The sequence below is a fragment of the Taurulus bubalis genome, assembly GCF_910589615.1.
Source record: "Taurulus bubalis genome assembly, chromosome: 19".
In the NCBI taxonomy this organism is placed as follows: Eukaryota; Metazoa; Chordata; class Actinopteri; order Perciformes; family Cottidae; genus Taurulus; species Taurulus bubalis.
Genome location: NC_136607.1, coordinates 19,585,192 through 19,601,869, shown reverse-complemented (window position 1 = coordinate 19,601,869; position 16,678 = coordinate 19,585,192). Strand labels below are relative to the sequence as shown.

General features: G+C 43.2%; 1 protein-coding gene across 1 annotated transcript in view; it reads right to left on the bottom strand.

Annotated features, from left to right (window-relative positions):
* Positions 1–16,678, bottom strand: part of fibcd1b (fibrinogen C domain containing 1b) — a gene marked incomplete at both ends in the record, with an annotated part of 100,688 nt that overhangs the window by 26,741 nt on the left and 57,269 nt on the right. The window contains one exon of the mRNA XM_079235304.1: positions 9,697–9,793. Within this exon, the coding sequence (XP_079091430.1) occupies positions 9,697–9,793 (97 nt within the window). The remainder of the gene's footprint in view (positions 1–9,696; positions 9,794–16,678) is intronic.

Here is a 16,678-nt window from a genome sequence, read left to right as displayed (position 1 = left end):
TTTTTTTTCTTCTCCCCCCTCGCCCTCCATTCTTTTCCAGCTGCTCTTTTTGATGTGAAGTGGCCCTCACTTGACCTGGACTGCAACATACATACAGCCAAGCCTGTCAAACGGCCATCGGCAAACTGATAATCATCCTCCTGCCTGACTCCGGTCTGCAACCCTCGCTTCTGCACAAACGCACACAGAACACGCACAAAACACGTAAAACGCCTTATTCCCCCTGTAATCACACAAGCTTACACTACTCAGGCCGGGCAAGGAGCTCAATTATAGCCCTCGCGTACGTCCCACTCGCTTAAAGGTGAGCTGTATTTTAAGTGCAATTTCTGCAGAAGTCGGGGCAATTTCCATGACAGACGGGGAGGAAAGACTGTGGAGGAGGAAAACAAGGGTTTGCTTTTCTCTCTCCTCTCAGTGGCAGCTGTAAGTGTGTCTTTAATGAGGCAGTCGGCCGAGGAATGTAAGATCACAGCGAGGCTCTCGTCAGATAGAGGACGTCTTCCAGGCACACGGGTCTTATTACATGGTTGCTCTTCTCGAACTGCTGGGGACCGTCACAAACATGCCATGGCGTGACGCGCTCTGTGCGTCCTCACTAGAAAGAGAATCACTAAATACTTAGACTGGAAAATGACTTTAGTGGCGCTGGAATGAATAATAGAGAAATAATGTCAGTTATTTTGCCTTGTGGGCGATAATTTTTTCCCATTATGAAATTCACATACTTAACGACCAACAAGAATCAGTAAGAAAGTTTATTGGGGAAGTGTGCTTTCATGCTCGGGCATAAAAAGGAATTTGGCTCCGGTTATCAGCGCCTCTCCATGTGCAAAATACGGTCAACACATCAACAAATACACAGTATGAAGAGCAAACATGTACTATATCACAGTGCATTGTGCATCCCTGGTTCTGGTCTCGCTGCTGTATGTACACAGTGCAAAAGGGGTCTAAATAAATAAGTATGTGTAATCAATAAAATGATGGTGTTTTGGTGTGTTGTATGCAGCTGTAGGCTTAGAACAATGGCTCACAGCTGCACAGCAAGTTGGATGTTATGCACAGGGGAGATGCCACTGCACAGCCATTGGGCAGATATTGTTTTGAGGCATCATGTGGCTGAGTTATCGGTTCATTACTGTAAAGGCGCACGGAGAGAAATTGTTTCTGCGCCCGATCGTTTTGTTGCACGTTGATCTGTTTAGACCATGGGATGAAGCCCCATGCATGAAGCTGGTAGAGCCTTCAAATATACTACTACTTTACTTTTGGTGAGATCTGAATCAAAGTCACCACTGAAGTCTGGCATTGCAGCATCTGGTTGCATCTCTTGCAACAGGAAATGACAAACTGCCAAACGAGGACACGATACACAACATTTTCATTCGTTTTTAGTCCCTACCGCCTCCGGATGAAGTTGTTTTAATTAAGCTTATTTTCAGTTCACATCTTCTACAGATGGCTTATTAAACAGTTGAATGACTGTATAAGCATTTTTTGTTGTTTTTGATTAAAATAACCCAACGAGGCTACACGTGTCCTAGTTTCCCCGAGGAATGTTCCAGACCAATTTTTTTTTTTCCCCCCAACAGATCGAATCAGAAAACCTGGCATAAGGGTGGTGAGTTAAAGTTGAAGGAGGTCTGCAAAACATGTTTGATGACTCTGTGGGAGCAGGCAGGTCGGTGCCAATGATCTTTTCATCACTTTGGACCATCTGCTCTTTTCCCATGTTGTGGCCAAAGCAAAGCAAACAACCGACAAACACACAACCTACAGTCGCCGTGTTCAATTGAAGTAACAGCTCCCGTCTCAATAACCTCGACTGGCACAAGAAGAGCAACCTCTGCTCGGCCTTTTTATGACGCTTTTGTGTAAACCTGCACATTCCAATATGTTGAGTGGTCGAGGGGCACAGTCATTTGTGTAGAGGAGAAAGAGAAGTGAGACGAACACACATCCCTGAGGAACGCCACAACAGGAAGTCTCATCAGCCTCTCCTGTTGCTTTCTGTCTGGCAGGGAGTTGGAGATTGAACCTCCGGCATACAAGTGGATCACCTGTATGGAGGCTGATGCATGACGTGTTCTTGACTATACCTACGGAAATGAATGTGTAGAATTTGTAGAGATCCCACGCAATTAATTATGCTGTGTAATGGGACATTTTATATTCTTAGGAGTATTTTATATTCTCATTTAAGTAAATAGCGTAGACTATCAAAGCTCGCCATATGTGACTCGTAGTTTCATGCAGCAGATGTCCCGCTTTTCATTCTTCGAATAACAATCAAAGGAAAGTGTTACAAAGGGACAACAGACGGGATGTTTCCAACACACTAACCCAAACCCACAATCTTTCCTGAAACCTCTTAAAGTCGTTGTGTTGCCTAAACTGAGTTGTTTTCTATGAAGATGGAAGGTTACTTTGAAAAGACGTGGAGTGGAAATTGACGTGTGTTTGCTGGACTTTAGTAGGAAAACGCACAAAATAATGAGTAATAACTTTTTGGGAAGATATCCTATACGCATATACGTTGTGTGAGGATACTTTGCTGTGAGTTCCAGGACAATAAACCAGATCCGTGCATACGGTACTGTCCACTAAAGACTCTGCAGGATACGTGCGGCGCCATAATGACTGCTTCATTAACCAACGTGTTTGCTCGTAGACAAACCGCAGGGGATCCAGCTGCGATGTGCTTTGGGTGGGCCGACACCAGTCTTTCAAAGGACTTCGGGACCGCCGACGCGAAGGAAACATGCCTGTCTGCCGCCATTGCTCCTGAGCTTCACGGGGTAACACTGCGGTTATGGAGCATTTTGAAAGAAGAGATCAACTGCTTCCAGATCTGTGTGAAGACAGGAGCCAGTTAGTCACCACAGGCCTTCAGACAGCAGTGAGACGTGCCACCTGGGCCCGGGGCTTCCTGGGCTCGTCTCTGGAAGAGACGCAAGACACTGATGCGGCGTGCAGGTTGACTGCCGGGAGTGGTGCATGATGGGAAATCATTTGGAATTGTGGGCTGTGTTGGGAGTGAGTTGAAAATTATTTATTTTGAGGCTTTTCACCTTTCTCTCCTTCTTCTTCTTCTTCTTCTTCTTCTTCTTCTACTCCTCCTCCTCTTCCTCTTCCTCCTCCTTTTTCTTCTTCTTCTTCTTCTTCTCCTTCTACTTCTTCTTCTCCTCTGGTGTGGACCTCGTTCGTTGGGGCTTTTCACCGTTATTGTTTCTTCTTCTTCTTCTTCTTCTTCTTCTTCTTCTCCTCTTCCTCCTTCTTCTTCTTTTCCTCCTCCCCCTTCTCCTCCTTCTTCTTCTTCTTCTTCTTCTTCTTCTTCTTCTTCTTCTTCTTCTTCCTCTTCTTCTTCTTCTTCTTCTCCTCCTCTTCCTCCTCCTCCTCTTCCTCCTCCTCTTCCTCCTCTGCTGTGGACCTCGTTCGTTGGCCGGTTGAAGCCGTCTGACTCCACAACTCTTTCCAACGCTGCATATTCTCTTACCATTCTTACAAAAGGCTTTCTGGATTCATATTTGTGTAAATTGAGAGAAGATGAGCTGTGAGGGCCCACCAGTCAGCATCCTGTTCCCGCTCCCTGTGGGATACCTGTATTTGTGTCCCTCACGCCTGAGGCTTGCTCACAATTCCCCAGAATAACGAGTCGTGAGTTGGGCGTCTCGCTCCACGCTGGTTATCTGGTTATCTGAGCGCAGCGTTCACACACAGGCTTGAGGAAGAGAACTCCTGCGGTGAATACAAATGGTGAGCATTGATGAAAAGAGCTTGAAGGCGACGGCAACAGATCGTCTGCACCACCGTGGCATCGACACGCCAACCTCCACTGATATCAAAGCAGATTCTGCCTCCCCTAATTTCCCTGATCCGCCGGCTCTAAATAGGCGGTCCGCTCCTTTTTGAGGAGCAAACCGGGCAGATATAATGCAATGTCCCGGGTGGATTCACCTCGCCAGGTTTACGTGACTCAAAGAGCAACAGTAAGAGTAACAGTTAGTCTATCTTATCGCCCAGAGAGCGAAGATCCATCAGGCGCACACTGAAAACCCAACGGGCGGAGCTTAAGCGGTACTGGCGAGCTGTTCCTCAAACTATACCATCTGCAAAAAAATAAATCCCTGTGTGTGAGGAATATAGTGTCAGCATGATAAGGGATCAGCAGTTTTTTCCTCCGCCAAAATGCTTCAAGTGCAGTATCTGTGTGTGGACTTTTACCTCTTTACCTCTACGTTTAAGGTTTTCTCCGTCGTTCGTTATTGTCTTTTTGTATTGATCAAAGAAGAAAAAAAAGACTGCAGTATGACAAAGATGTTAAAAAAATGGAGGATGGCATTTCCCCCTCTATTGTAAATAAATAAACGGATGAGAGGATTCCAATTCGGCAGTTGGTATGACAACGAATTATTTATTTCAGGTAACAAAACAACTAGAATTCCATTTACAGGTATTGATTAAGCTGTTAATGCTCCACTGACGAACACAATTGAGTCGCGCTCAAGAATGTCGAGTGTTTCTGTTTGTCTTTTATATGGAAAAAGTAAAACAAATCTTTGACTCAGGATGAATATGATGAGATAATACTGACTGGAAACCTTTTTGTTTTAGAGCACTGAATCACTTGCATATAGATGTTGGAATATGTAAGTATAATTTCAAAGACGCTACTTTTTTTGGGTTGTTTTCCCACTATTATAAAGCATTAAGACTTTACAATAAGTCACCTCTTGCCAGATCCTCTGTTGACTGATTAATCACTGTACATGATTTGATGATTTGATTGATATATACTTTATTAATCCCAAAGGGGAAATTTGTTATCGTAGTAGCGCCTTACAATTTACAGCTTACAAATACAAATAAAAAAGCAACAGGGATGAAAGACATATACAAATAATAAAAATTAAAAATATATATATATATGTACACAAATAAAATATGTTTATTTATATATATATATATATATATATATATATATATATATATATACAAATATAATGTGTTTATGTTTATTTACACTTCACACACTTCATATACACATACATACTTTGCATTTTTGCACTTCTATTGTTTAAGTTTAATACTTCAACACCAAATTCCCCCTTGGGTATTAATACAGTACATATTCATTCATTCATTCTCTGACAGATGACAACTAAACTAACAACCACATTTTGTTTGACGAATGGCCTCCAGATCACTTTGGAAACCTTTCTCCTGAATGTCACTCCCCTGACGACAGGTTTCACAAAAAGAAAAGGACAAAATGTCACAGTGTCAACTTTATATTATATTCAGTAATTCTACGTGTGTACGCAAGTAGAAATTACTGCTGCAGTTCATGGACTCAGAGCCGGGAGAGAGGGCATAATTACGCCGCTTTCAACACCATACAGAAGCATGTTATTGCAATAGGTTTGGGGAACTAGGTTAGTCTCTTTGGGACGCCATTAAACTGTTTCAGGACCCACATTACAGGTCGACCCGGCAACACCGGCCTCCGAGAGCAGGTGTCAAACAGATTTGATGGCAGCGATGGAATTGCCTTGACCCAGTTTTATGCTCTTTATACAGAGTCCTTGGGGATAGATTATTCAGCAATATGTTAGTGTTTACAGGTGTAGACACAGCATGGTGAGTTATATCTGAGCCCTGGAGGACCCACATTATATCGGCTGACAAACAACTGCAGATCCATGATGTCATGGATGTCAAATTAAAAAATATCAAAGACTCTTTGCAAGCAATCCACAAGCAGACCGGATCATTATCCTGGACTCACTCTAAAGCTACACCTTCACTATGAAACAACAACTTCAAGCCAGTGAAATCTTCCAGCATTCTGACTAACTAACAGCTGAGCTGCCAGACCGCTTAGGAACAGATATCCGGTTGAGTTTTCACAGGGAACAAGAGAGGAAGCTAAATTGAGTTCATATTATTTGCCTGTTGCACGTGGTGCCGGATGTGCTAGACTCTTCTCACACGTGTGATTGTGTCGTCCTGCAAAGCAAACGCAAACTAATACATGCAGTGAAGGAGGCCACCTGCATCTTCTCACCACGGCTTTTCTTCGCTGCAATCTTGATAGCAGGGAGTCGCCCAGTCAACGCGCAGGGAGACCGTCAAAAAAACACCCCGAACATCCGGAGGCTCGGCTCTTTAATACACAGTTTTCCGTCATGAACATCAAACATTTAATTGGCTCTAACTCGTCCAAGAGGAGGAGAATCGTGTCCTCGTCCTTCCTCACAAGGCTGGAACGTGCAACGACCAGCCTGCTTCCCTAATGTCAATACACTGATAAACATGTGTGAGTGTTGCAGTGCAAAGCGTGGAACCTTGAGGAACCTTGAGGAACGTTTCTCCAGTACAGTATCGGTTTAACTGACCTTGCACAACCTGAACTCTCAGACATAAGAATAATGAAATGAAGAACATCTACAGAATATAACGATATTTATATCATCAATTGTCACGATCGTCACATTGTTAGAAGTTCAAGACGTGTCGATAAAAAAAATCCAGCTGCATATAAAGATAAAGAGATAGGTAAAGATCTTCAGAGGTGGCGTTAGTGAGCAATATTTGTCTGGCAATGGATTTCTCTCTGTAGGCTGCAGGCAAGCATGGATCCATTTCTCATTTTTTGCCCTGAGGGTAATCGATGATGGGGGTGACGAGACAACGGCACCCCCTGAATGAGCAAAGGGTGCTCTGAAAGGTTCAAAGTCGCCCGCCGGCTCATTGAAATTCCGTCTGCTAAATCCGGAGCTTTCCATATTCACAGCATTTCCCCACAGCGCACCATGGGGAGAGCTAGCCGGCACTCCAACCACATCTTTTATTATGGGTGCACTCTGCAATGGCCTCGGGTCAGCAAAGAGAAACCTAGATGTCCATTAATTCACATAACCTCTATACAGTACATGCAAGCATTCCTATATCGAGCAAGGTGAAGCAGAGTGGTGAAGGTGGTGGAGAACCTGTGCAGGCAAAGCTAATATTATACAATTACAGAGCATTGCAGGCCCGGATGTTTCCTGCTGCTCTGCTCCTGCAGACAATTTACATATTGCCAATTATGAATTACTTTACGCTCACGTCTGATGGACAAGCGCCTGCAATAGATTAATGTTTACGTTCTGTTGCATCAATTACTTCCATTTGTTTCAAGTGTGAAATATAAGTAGAATCCTAATAACAGACTCATTAATAAGCAGCGGCGTATAACTACTGCTGTACCACCCTTTGCCTCCAGGTGGCACACATGTTACAGTTGCAGCACCTGTTAGCATTCGCTTCTGCAGATTAGTCCGTGTGTGTGTGTGTGTGTGTGTGTGTGTGTGTGTGTGTGTGTGTGTGTGTGGGTGAGTGAGTGCACGGCCCTGATGAAAGTCAGAACAGAAATGAAACAGAATTATAAAAATGATTTAACACGTGTCATCATTAATTTACAATACATGGAGAGTAACCAGATGAAACTGTGTTAATCATTGATGATGATGATGATGATGATGATGATGAAGGAGATAATGATAGATGATGGGAAATAATAGAAATAGTGTCTATATATACGTTTAATTCAATATATTACATGATCTATATGCTATTGGACTGAATTCGGGGAGGAATTCAGTCTGTTTTCTGATTCCTTTTCATGTGATTTAATGCAATGTTTGTGTAACCGCTGCACTACGGTCAGACATCATTTACAAAAGTGACACACCGCTGCCTGGCGCGCTATAATCAGGAGTGCTGATGGGGAGAGTTTCTCAGCCGCGGTCCATAACCTTGACCACGCCGAGCTCGTGCTTTTCACAGAAATAGACTTCTTCAAGCTCCACTTCCTCCGCCAGTCTGAGCCCGTGCTCACTGCGATGAAAGGCTTTCTAAAGACACGGTGGCATCTCATTAACACGGCCGCTCAACCCACATCTCCTCAGGAAAATACATTTCTGCAAATGCTTTAGCGCTTTTGGGACCGGCGATTTTTGTGTAAGCGGACCAGATTTGGAAATCAGTAATGCACTCAGAAGAATTGGGAAGCAGCTCACTATGCCAGAGTTTTCCCCCTCTCCACGTTGGTGCTGATTGGGCAACGTCTCGTTTAACGCCGAGTTGTTTTCACAGCAACTTCGCGCCATGTGATGAATCCCCGACGGGCTTCTGGCCGGCCTCCCGAGTGTCGACACAGTCACAAATCCACTGTTCTCCGGCGTGAGTCACAGTGCGGTCGCGGCCGTGTGTTGGGTGGGAGAGCGGCTGCCCCAAAGGCTTCTGGGATCAGGACTAAAAGAGTGGCTCGTGGTTCAGAAACGCGGCATCCAAAGTACCAGGTTCTCGCTGGTTTTTCCCAGTTTTTCCCAGTCACACCACTGGGTATGTGTGTGGATAATGACTGAGATTACGGTCAGACCCAGAGAGATGCTGCTGGTGTGATGAGACGTTCCCACAGGGTCACATGTCTTGTTTTCCTTAACCGCATACGAGCTTCATTGGTAGTCAATTTCCATACTTAACACCTGATGTGAGAAAGCATGTTTTTAGGCCTCGTCTCATCCTTGAACAAATGTCAGGCCAATTAAAAAGAAGCTGCAAAGGCCAGTTTGTGATGGAAATAACTGGTTGTCTATTTCCATACAGTACCGGGGAAACACAGTTGATTATGAATGTAAAATAGATAAAAACACAAATGCAACATCTGGCACGGAGGTCTGAGCAGATCACATGTTGAGCCACAATGATAGTGAGACGTATTTGAGTGAGAAGAGGAATTTGGCTTTGGGAAAAAGTTGATAATTTCACACTCAAATTCATTCTTTGTTGGCATTCTTTTCCTGTCAAATTTGAGCGGAGGCCTGGACTAATGTGTCACGCTGCCAGCCAGAAATAAAAGGATTTGGACACGCACACTCTGAGAAATGCAAATTATAAGCAGAAGGCAACCATTGAGAAGCTGTGAGGTTTGGAAAAAACAGAAAATGAATTATACTGCTGTTCTGTTTGTCATGTGAACATCAACACATATTTTAATTGTTTGTTTTTTGGCGTGTGTTGTGATATTATGCTGCTGAACAGACTCCTCTCAAGAAGTGCACTTTACACACACATTTTGAATTGCTGATCTTTGTCCATGTCACCGGAGTGGTTTTCATTACTGGACTCTTCATCATATGAAGAGCCAAAGTCATCCGAAGTCTTTTATTTCTCTCCATCATTCTCACGGAGCTACTTCCCTCTGAGAGGGAGTTTCTTTCTTCCTTCTGTTTGCACTTTGAAGGCTGTACTTCATCTCACAAGTGCATTATGGGTAAAACTTTATAATGACCATCATTAACAAATGGCCAATTAAACTTCAGTTAACAGTTATTGTTATAAGTGATAACTAATAATGTGTCATAATTATGAGTAATGCTATAATTCAGTCATATCAATAGTTCAAGTTATATGAAATAGTTAGTATTATAAATCATATATTGCATCACATCTGGTATATAAATCAAGTGCAGTCAAGCGATATATATATTATTATATTAATATATATATAGAGCGAATAGACCAAAGTTGACACACACTGTGTACTTTCCAGGGTTTGGCCAGGCCTGGCAGGTCACATGACACACACACACGGTCATACATCGCCAAACACACACACACACACACACACACAGCTGAGACACTTACCCAGCCAGTGTTCGCCGGTGATCTTGCCGAATCCCTCGCGGTACGACTCCCACGCTCTGAAGAAGTTGACCGAGCCGTCCTCCCGGCGCTGGATCACCTGCACGGCCAAGGCAAGGGACAGAGAGGTCAGAGGTCAGGGGTCAGACGAGGTCCCTCTCACAGAGTGTGTGTCTCATCCTGCTCGGTGGAGAGGCATTCAAAGTCCCACTGTTTGGTCGCTGAGCTCATCTAGAACTAAACTAAATGAACTTGCTCTTTGGCAAATGAATAATGCAAATGTTCTTCCCTCTAAAAAGGCAATTTGTCGGAAGCTAATAAAAGGAATCCATTAAATCTCTGACTGACTTTGAATGAAATCGCTATGGATTCTGCGTCCGTAATTGAAGTCCCAGGAAAGAGATGGAACTCATAAAACAATAATCCTAAATACACGGAGAAGGACGGCTCTTTTCTTCTTCTGTGAGTCGTGAACACTATGGCGCAATGGTGTGTGAAGAAAATGGGAGGTAGTTTCTTTTCTTTCTTTTTCATTTATAAAGCAACCCTTTCTGTACGCAAAACAAAGGATGCATTAGCAGATATTTAGCCATTTAGCTCTAGTGCATGTGTGCATGTGTGTGTGTGTGTGTGTGTGTGTGGTGATGGTGTGCAGCATCCATATCGCCCCCGATGACTATTTTCTGTGCATTAAAAAGTGCTGACGCTCAAAGTGCCAGGTTGAGGATGAAGGGGAATTGGAAATCTGCTCCTGAAGAGGAAACGCATGCAGATGGAAATAGCCGAGGCCTCGCAGTTGGAAGGCTGCGTTAATGTTGGAATGACAAAGGAAATTCCTTGAGACAGTTCATGTTCAGCGTGACTAATCCCGTAATTTACCACGGAGGTACCAGATGGCACCAGCAGACACATTTGCTTTTAACATCAGCGCAGACAAAAGGCTAAACCCTGCAGAGAAACGGCAAAAATCCTCGCAATTGTCTTCATCTTAATCTTCATGACTGTGTCATCATCAGTTATCTCCACCATCTTGGGGAGTATTAGGGATTCTCTGAGAAGCTAACTTCCTCATCTCCACATTCAGAGCTCTCTGAAATTCCTGCGACATAATTCACTCCGTTATTCCAGAGATATGATCGTCTTCAAACCGAGATTCTGTTGTCAGATTGAAGCTCATTCCTCTCCTTAGTTCAGCCATCTTGTTAAAGGAACCTCAACTTTCTGGCATTTTAAATGTAAAAGTCTCCAAAGATGGCTTGAGTCTGCTCTTCTATGTATTTCAGACTGTGAACCACAGACAGACACATTTTAGAGGCTAATGCATATTTTGACAATAAGCCATCATTTTGATTTAGAATCATTATTATGCAAATATTATTGTTTTTTTACATATGTTATTTTTTTTTAAACATTTTGACTATCAAATCTCATACTTATACAAACTACTACATTTGACTTAGGATCATAATTCAGACTCTAAAGTCATAACATGTTCCTCTAATCCTATAATTCTGACCCAATCCATTTTCCACTCAAAGAAAGTGCTATTTCATAATTTCAGCTAACACATTTTAGCATTTGAGAAGTTCAAAAGATCTAAAATGATGTATTGGCTCGTATTATCCTTTTAAAATAAACACATGACATAAGCAAACATTACAGATATATGTTGAGCATTTTACAGTGAAAAAGAGAACAACACATACACAGATAGCAATATAGCTGCAATAAACTAATATTGTCCATTGCATCAATACGAATCTCTACCAATGGAAAGAGAAAGGAACCAGTAAGTAACTGTGCAGCTCAGCTCGGTAGATTTTAACACATAATTACTTAGATGAGTGTTTATGTAACAGTAAATGATAAAGAGTCACTCAAGTGTTTGTGGTAATAATAACAGATCATAACTCGGCTTCAATGATGTGACAAAATATCCATTTTAATTGTCTTTTCATTTGATTTGCTGGCAATGAATACGCATATAATATCACCACTTATTGGTAAATCTTTGTAACCTTTGACAGTTTATTTTTAATGCAACTGAAACGTACAAAAGTCAATTGCATCTTCTTCCCCGCATGCTTACCCTGTGACCCCGTGACCTTTGAGGTTCAGTGAGGTCACAGTTCGCATGAAGCCGCCTGCCAAACATAAAAAAAACAAAGGGATTTGCATCAGCTGTTGCTCAAGCCTCTGGCAGGCTTTGACCCGCAGCATTAGAGATCACACCACTGCCAGTTATCTTTAGCGATGTCAGCGATTATACTTCTTAACGGCCGTAAGCTGACACGCAAATCCAACTTCTACACGTCTACAGAATTTGACCTCTTATATTAAATCTGAATATAAAGTCAAACTACTAACTGTTATCGGCATGAGTAATTTACTGCAGTGCAGTGTTACTCATTTACAAATGATTTTCTTTAATAATAAGAAACCATTGTGTGGCTTCAGATTTCACACTGCAGTATTGTGTTTAGTTTTCCTGGATCTATCCACTGGATGGTGTTTTATTGCTGATGATTTCAACATGAATGCATGGTACACAGTGGATATATTGTAAGAAATGTCATCAAACATCCACACAGACACGAGGGAAGTTCATTTCACAGCTTATTAATGCACAGATGGAGAGATTTCAATAAAACAGCCCGAGTGTTGTGTTGTGCACACATACGTACGGTGTGTGTCAGAGTGTAATTATTAAACATGGCATAGTCTGAATGAAACACAATCTCAGGAATGCATATGCATTGGGATTGAAAATATTGTAATAATGTATTTATTTTTGCACAGTTAAAACAATAAAATCTAAATCATAACAGAGATAAATTAATATCATCGTGCAGGTCCATCCCAGAGCTGATACACTATCTTATAATAAGCAACATGTTGCTCTGTAAAAAAGATGATTTAACGGTGATAATAAATGATATGTTTGATTCACAGGGGGCTAATAACCCGTTAATATCGCTGTTCCTGCAAAGATTAGACAAATCAAAAAGACTTTGGCGTTTTGACCGTGCAAACAATGCACCATCATCGTGTTACTGACGTGTCAGCAGTTTCTACTGGTGAGATTTATGTCAACCTCTCTGGTAAAGGCACTGAAAAATGAAAAATGACAACATTCATGTCAGTAAAGTCTCCTTGAAATAACGACCCTCCCCCCAGCCTCCTTATCTTACTCCCTCCTTCCTCGTCCCTACATTCAAATGAGCTCAATAGAAAAGCCCTCAAATTGATAATGCTATATGTTAAAAATGAGGTTTTCCTTTTCATGCATCCCTCGTGTTTCTTCACTCTCCCCTAGCACTCACTGTAAAAAATCAGCAGTTTGTGAAGGCAAGAGAACTGCAAAAAAAGTGTCCCCTCAACTCAATAAATCCCGGAAAAATCTGCTTTGTTTTTGTTTTGTTTTTACAAATTTACACACAAGAAAGTCAAACAGACGTGCCAGACTACCGTCAGTCTTCTAATCAAATCCTCTGTGGTCTTATTATCACGTTATCACAGCAAGCCAGTCTGCATGCAGGTCTGGTGTGTTGGTATAGCTGTGGCATTTGAGGTGAACAGTTACTGAAGATGGCGTTCGTGCCTCAGCCGAGACACCAGACTACCGACGGCATCCTCTACAATGAACCACTGGGGCGGTGAGGAGTTGACCAGTGGTCACATGACGCAACACTCTGCAGCGTGCAGCTTAACCAGCACACTGCCCGGTTCAGATAAGGGTTAACGCTCTTGTCTTTCTGGCCCGGCCTCCTTCCATGTCTAGCATCCTTGTAAGACTGGAGAGCCCCTTTGAGGTTTAATTGCATTGTTGACCCTGAAGGCCAGTATCTGTGTCTGTGTGTGTCAGTGTGTGTGTGTGTGTGTGTGTGTTCCCTGGAGACATGCAGCTCACAGGGATCTCCAATCCTTTTCTTTCACATGTTTCAAGAGGGAAAAGCTGTGGTCAGAATTGCAGGGTAGAGGGCAACATGTGATTTTGGGAGTGGATCACAATGCAAACGGAAACGAGACACAACGCGTGTGATACGTGCATGTCTGCACATCGTTTGTATGTATGTGCGTCCATGTAGCAACCACCCACATGCGTGTACTGATGCTGCATGTGTGCATAAGTCTGCATGTTTTGCATAGAGAGAGCCAAAAGGGTCATATTCAATGGGATTTATGTATGTGTAGGTTTCAAAAGCTGTTCAATAAATGTGTTTTAGAGCCTACATGCTAGTGCATGCACCGTTGCTTTTGTCTGTGTGTGTGTGTGTGAGTGTGTGTGTGCGTGTGTCTCCGTAATCGTATTCATGGTTGTATAAGCTTGTGGGTGTTAATATTAATGTTGAAGTTTGTGGGCACCGTGAAAAAGTTTTGTTGCTTCTGGCCTGTTTTATTACTGATAACATGCGAGTGAAGAACACGCAGGAATATGCAGCCGAGAGGCAGATAAGCAGACAGCACAATGTCTCCGGCTCTTACACTACAGTTGGCTCATCAAGCGCTCGCTCACAACGCTGGTCAACACAGTCGCAGAGGGAAAAGGGCAAGGAGGAATTTATAAGACCATTAGCGCCACAAAACATCAGCTTTTCAATTCCACCTTTTAAAGAAACAAAAGCCAGCGGACCATTTCAGAGTGTAAACAAGTGCACGAGTGCAGCTGGAGCGGTTGCACTCAAATGCTCAAATGCTTGTGTTTTATAGAGCTACCGACTATGTCACCTCATAGCCACAGCCACAGTCCCCGTGTGACGCAGCCGAACGTCCACGATGACAAATCCTTACACACAATGTCTGGCTCGTGGGCAGAGCCCGACTTCAGAGTGGTTTCCGTCAAGGTCAGAAGCTGACAGAATTGTTGTATTGTGGAGAGGGAGAGGGGATGTTCAAGCCATACGCAGCCAGAGAACTGCGTTTGTGACACAGCAGACATTTTATTAAAAGGTTGAACCGATGCGTATGCTTATGCGTGCACTCTCCCAAATTGTACAAGGTTACCCAACTTTAGAAAACTGTGGACGCCATATATGCTGGTACGAATGTATACTTTGTGACCTACGCTACTGTCCAAAGAAAGAGAAACGTTGAACCAAGGTATCAGTACCGTAAAAAGGCGGGTTATAAGCCGCTCCTACCGTCGGCTGTTGTCCCCGCTAGCGCTGCTGCTAGCTCCTCGCTGCAGCCAGCTAGCGCTGCTGGTAGCGACCCGCTAGCTCCCCGCTGTAGCCAGCTAGCGCTGCTGGTAGCAACACGCTAGCTCCCCGCTGTAGCCAGCTAGCGCTGCTGCTGGCTCCCCGCTAACTCCCCGCTGTAGCCAGCTAGCGCTGCTGCTAGCTCCCCGACAACCACCAAAGGTAGCGGGACCAGCCCCGACGTCAGACTCGGGCAGCGGGGACGCGAGCAGCAGCAGGGAGCTAGCAGCAGCAGGGAGCTAGCAGAAGCGCTATATGGCTACAGCGGGGAGCTAGCGGGGACAACCACCGAAGGTAGTAGCGGCTTATTACCCGACTTTTACGGTATTTCACGTCATACAGAACAGAACCGTCGCAATACAGACCTACAAGATCAATAATGACTACAGCCTGTATTCACATTATACTAAAAAATAAATAGGAACTCTATGCTGTCACTTGTATTGGGCTCTAGAGAAACATTTTTTTTAAACATGCTTGTACTCCTTCATTGTGGAGGTTATATCTGCATTGCACTGCTCAGTGAAAATTGACCGTCCTTTATTTTCATCTTTGACTTTTCTTCTTTCGACTTTCACCCTTTCACGGCGTGTTTTCAGTTCACGATGAGGTAATTGTAACATTTCAGTCACCCACTAAAATCCTCCAGCTGTCGGTTGTTCTTAACCCTCTTGAGTAACTTCTGGGCACAGAAAACCAAGCGGACTGAGTGTTTCTGCAGTTCCGGCAAATGCAGCGGACGTCCGCTCTCCAGCGGCTTGCGTTACATCAATCACAGGAGGTGCATTCTCCCAGTTACATTTTCATTCATATCAAGTTAATAATTTAAGCTCATAAATGTAATAGTTTGGAGCCAGGCGCTTCAGTATTTGGTTCAGGTATAGCTCATAAAAGAAGGCATGTGAGATGAAGCAGACTACTGCTGATCCTTTCAGTGCGTCAGATTAATCGACAGGAAAGTAAATATACTGTCAGTATCAATAGAAAAGGCCTCGGACACAATCTGAACAAACATGCAGCATCTGCTGCTTCGTAAAGGTCTGTATTGTTGTTTCTTTGTGTGTGTGTGTGTGTGTGTGCGCGCGTGTGTGTGTACCATCTGTACGGTAAAAATAAAGGATGGTTCTGGGACAGTTGTACTTTCAGCTTCCTCTCATCTTGTAGCTCTGGCACTCCCCATCAGTCTTTTTCCATATTGCAGGTTTTTTTTTAACTTTATCCCTTTTCTTTTTGCAGCTCTTTGCAGCTCGAAGGTAATTAATTCTTTATACATGCTGTTCTACATGCCCCACAAAGCCTAAACAGACCCTTCTCTGGAAGGCAACTCTTTTTTTTTTTTTAGAATTACCTCCAGTTTACAAGTTAGTAAAGAAATCAGCCTTGAAGAAGTTGCTGGAAAACCAGTAATTACAAACTATACGATAGTCTCGCCGACTTTCAGTTCATTATCATTCATGAATATCCACACACTTTATACTTGGTGAACACTTGTTTTCGTTGTCTGACGATGTTAAATGGATGCACCAATTATCCGTCATAGAAATATAACACTTTTTAATGACTTATACTTTGCACATGTTCGGCACACAGGCAGACAGGCCGTGCTGATGAAGAAGGGAAGTGGAGGAATGGCTGCTGTGACATGTTTTGTCAGTGTCTGTGTCAGCAAGTCGCCATAAACAAAGTATTGACAGATGAAAGTCTCATGCACTTCCTCCCCAGTCAAGGGAACTCTGTGAAAGTGAGACCAGTCTTCCAGGACTGCAACAGCAGGGTTCATACACATG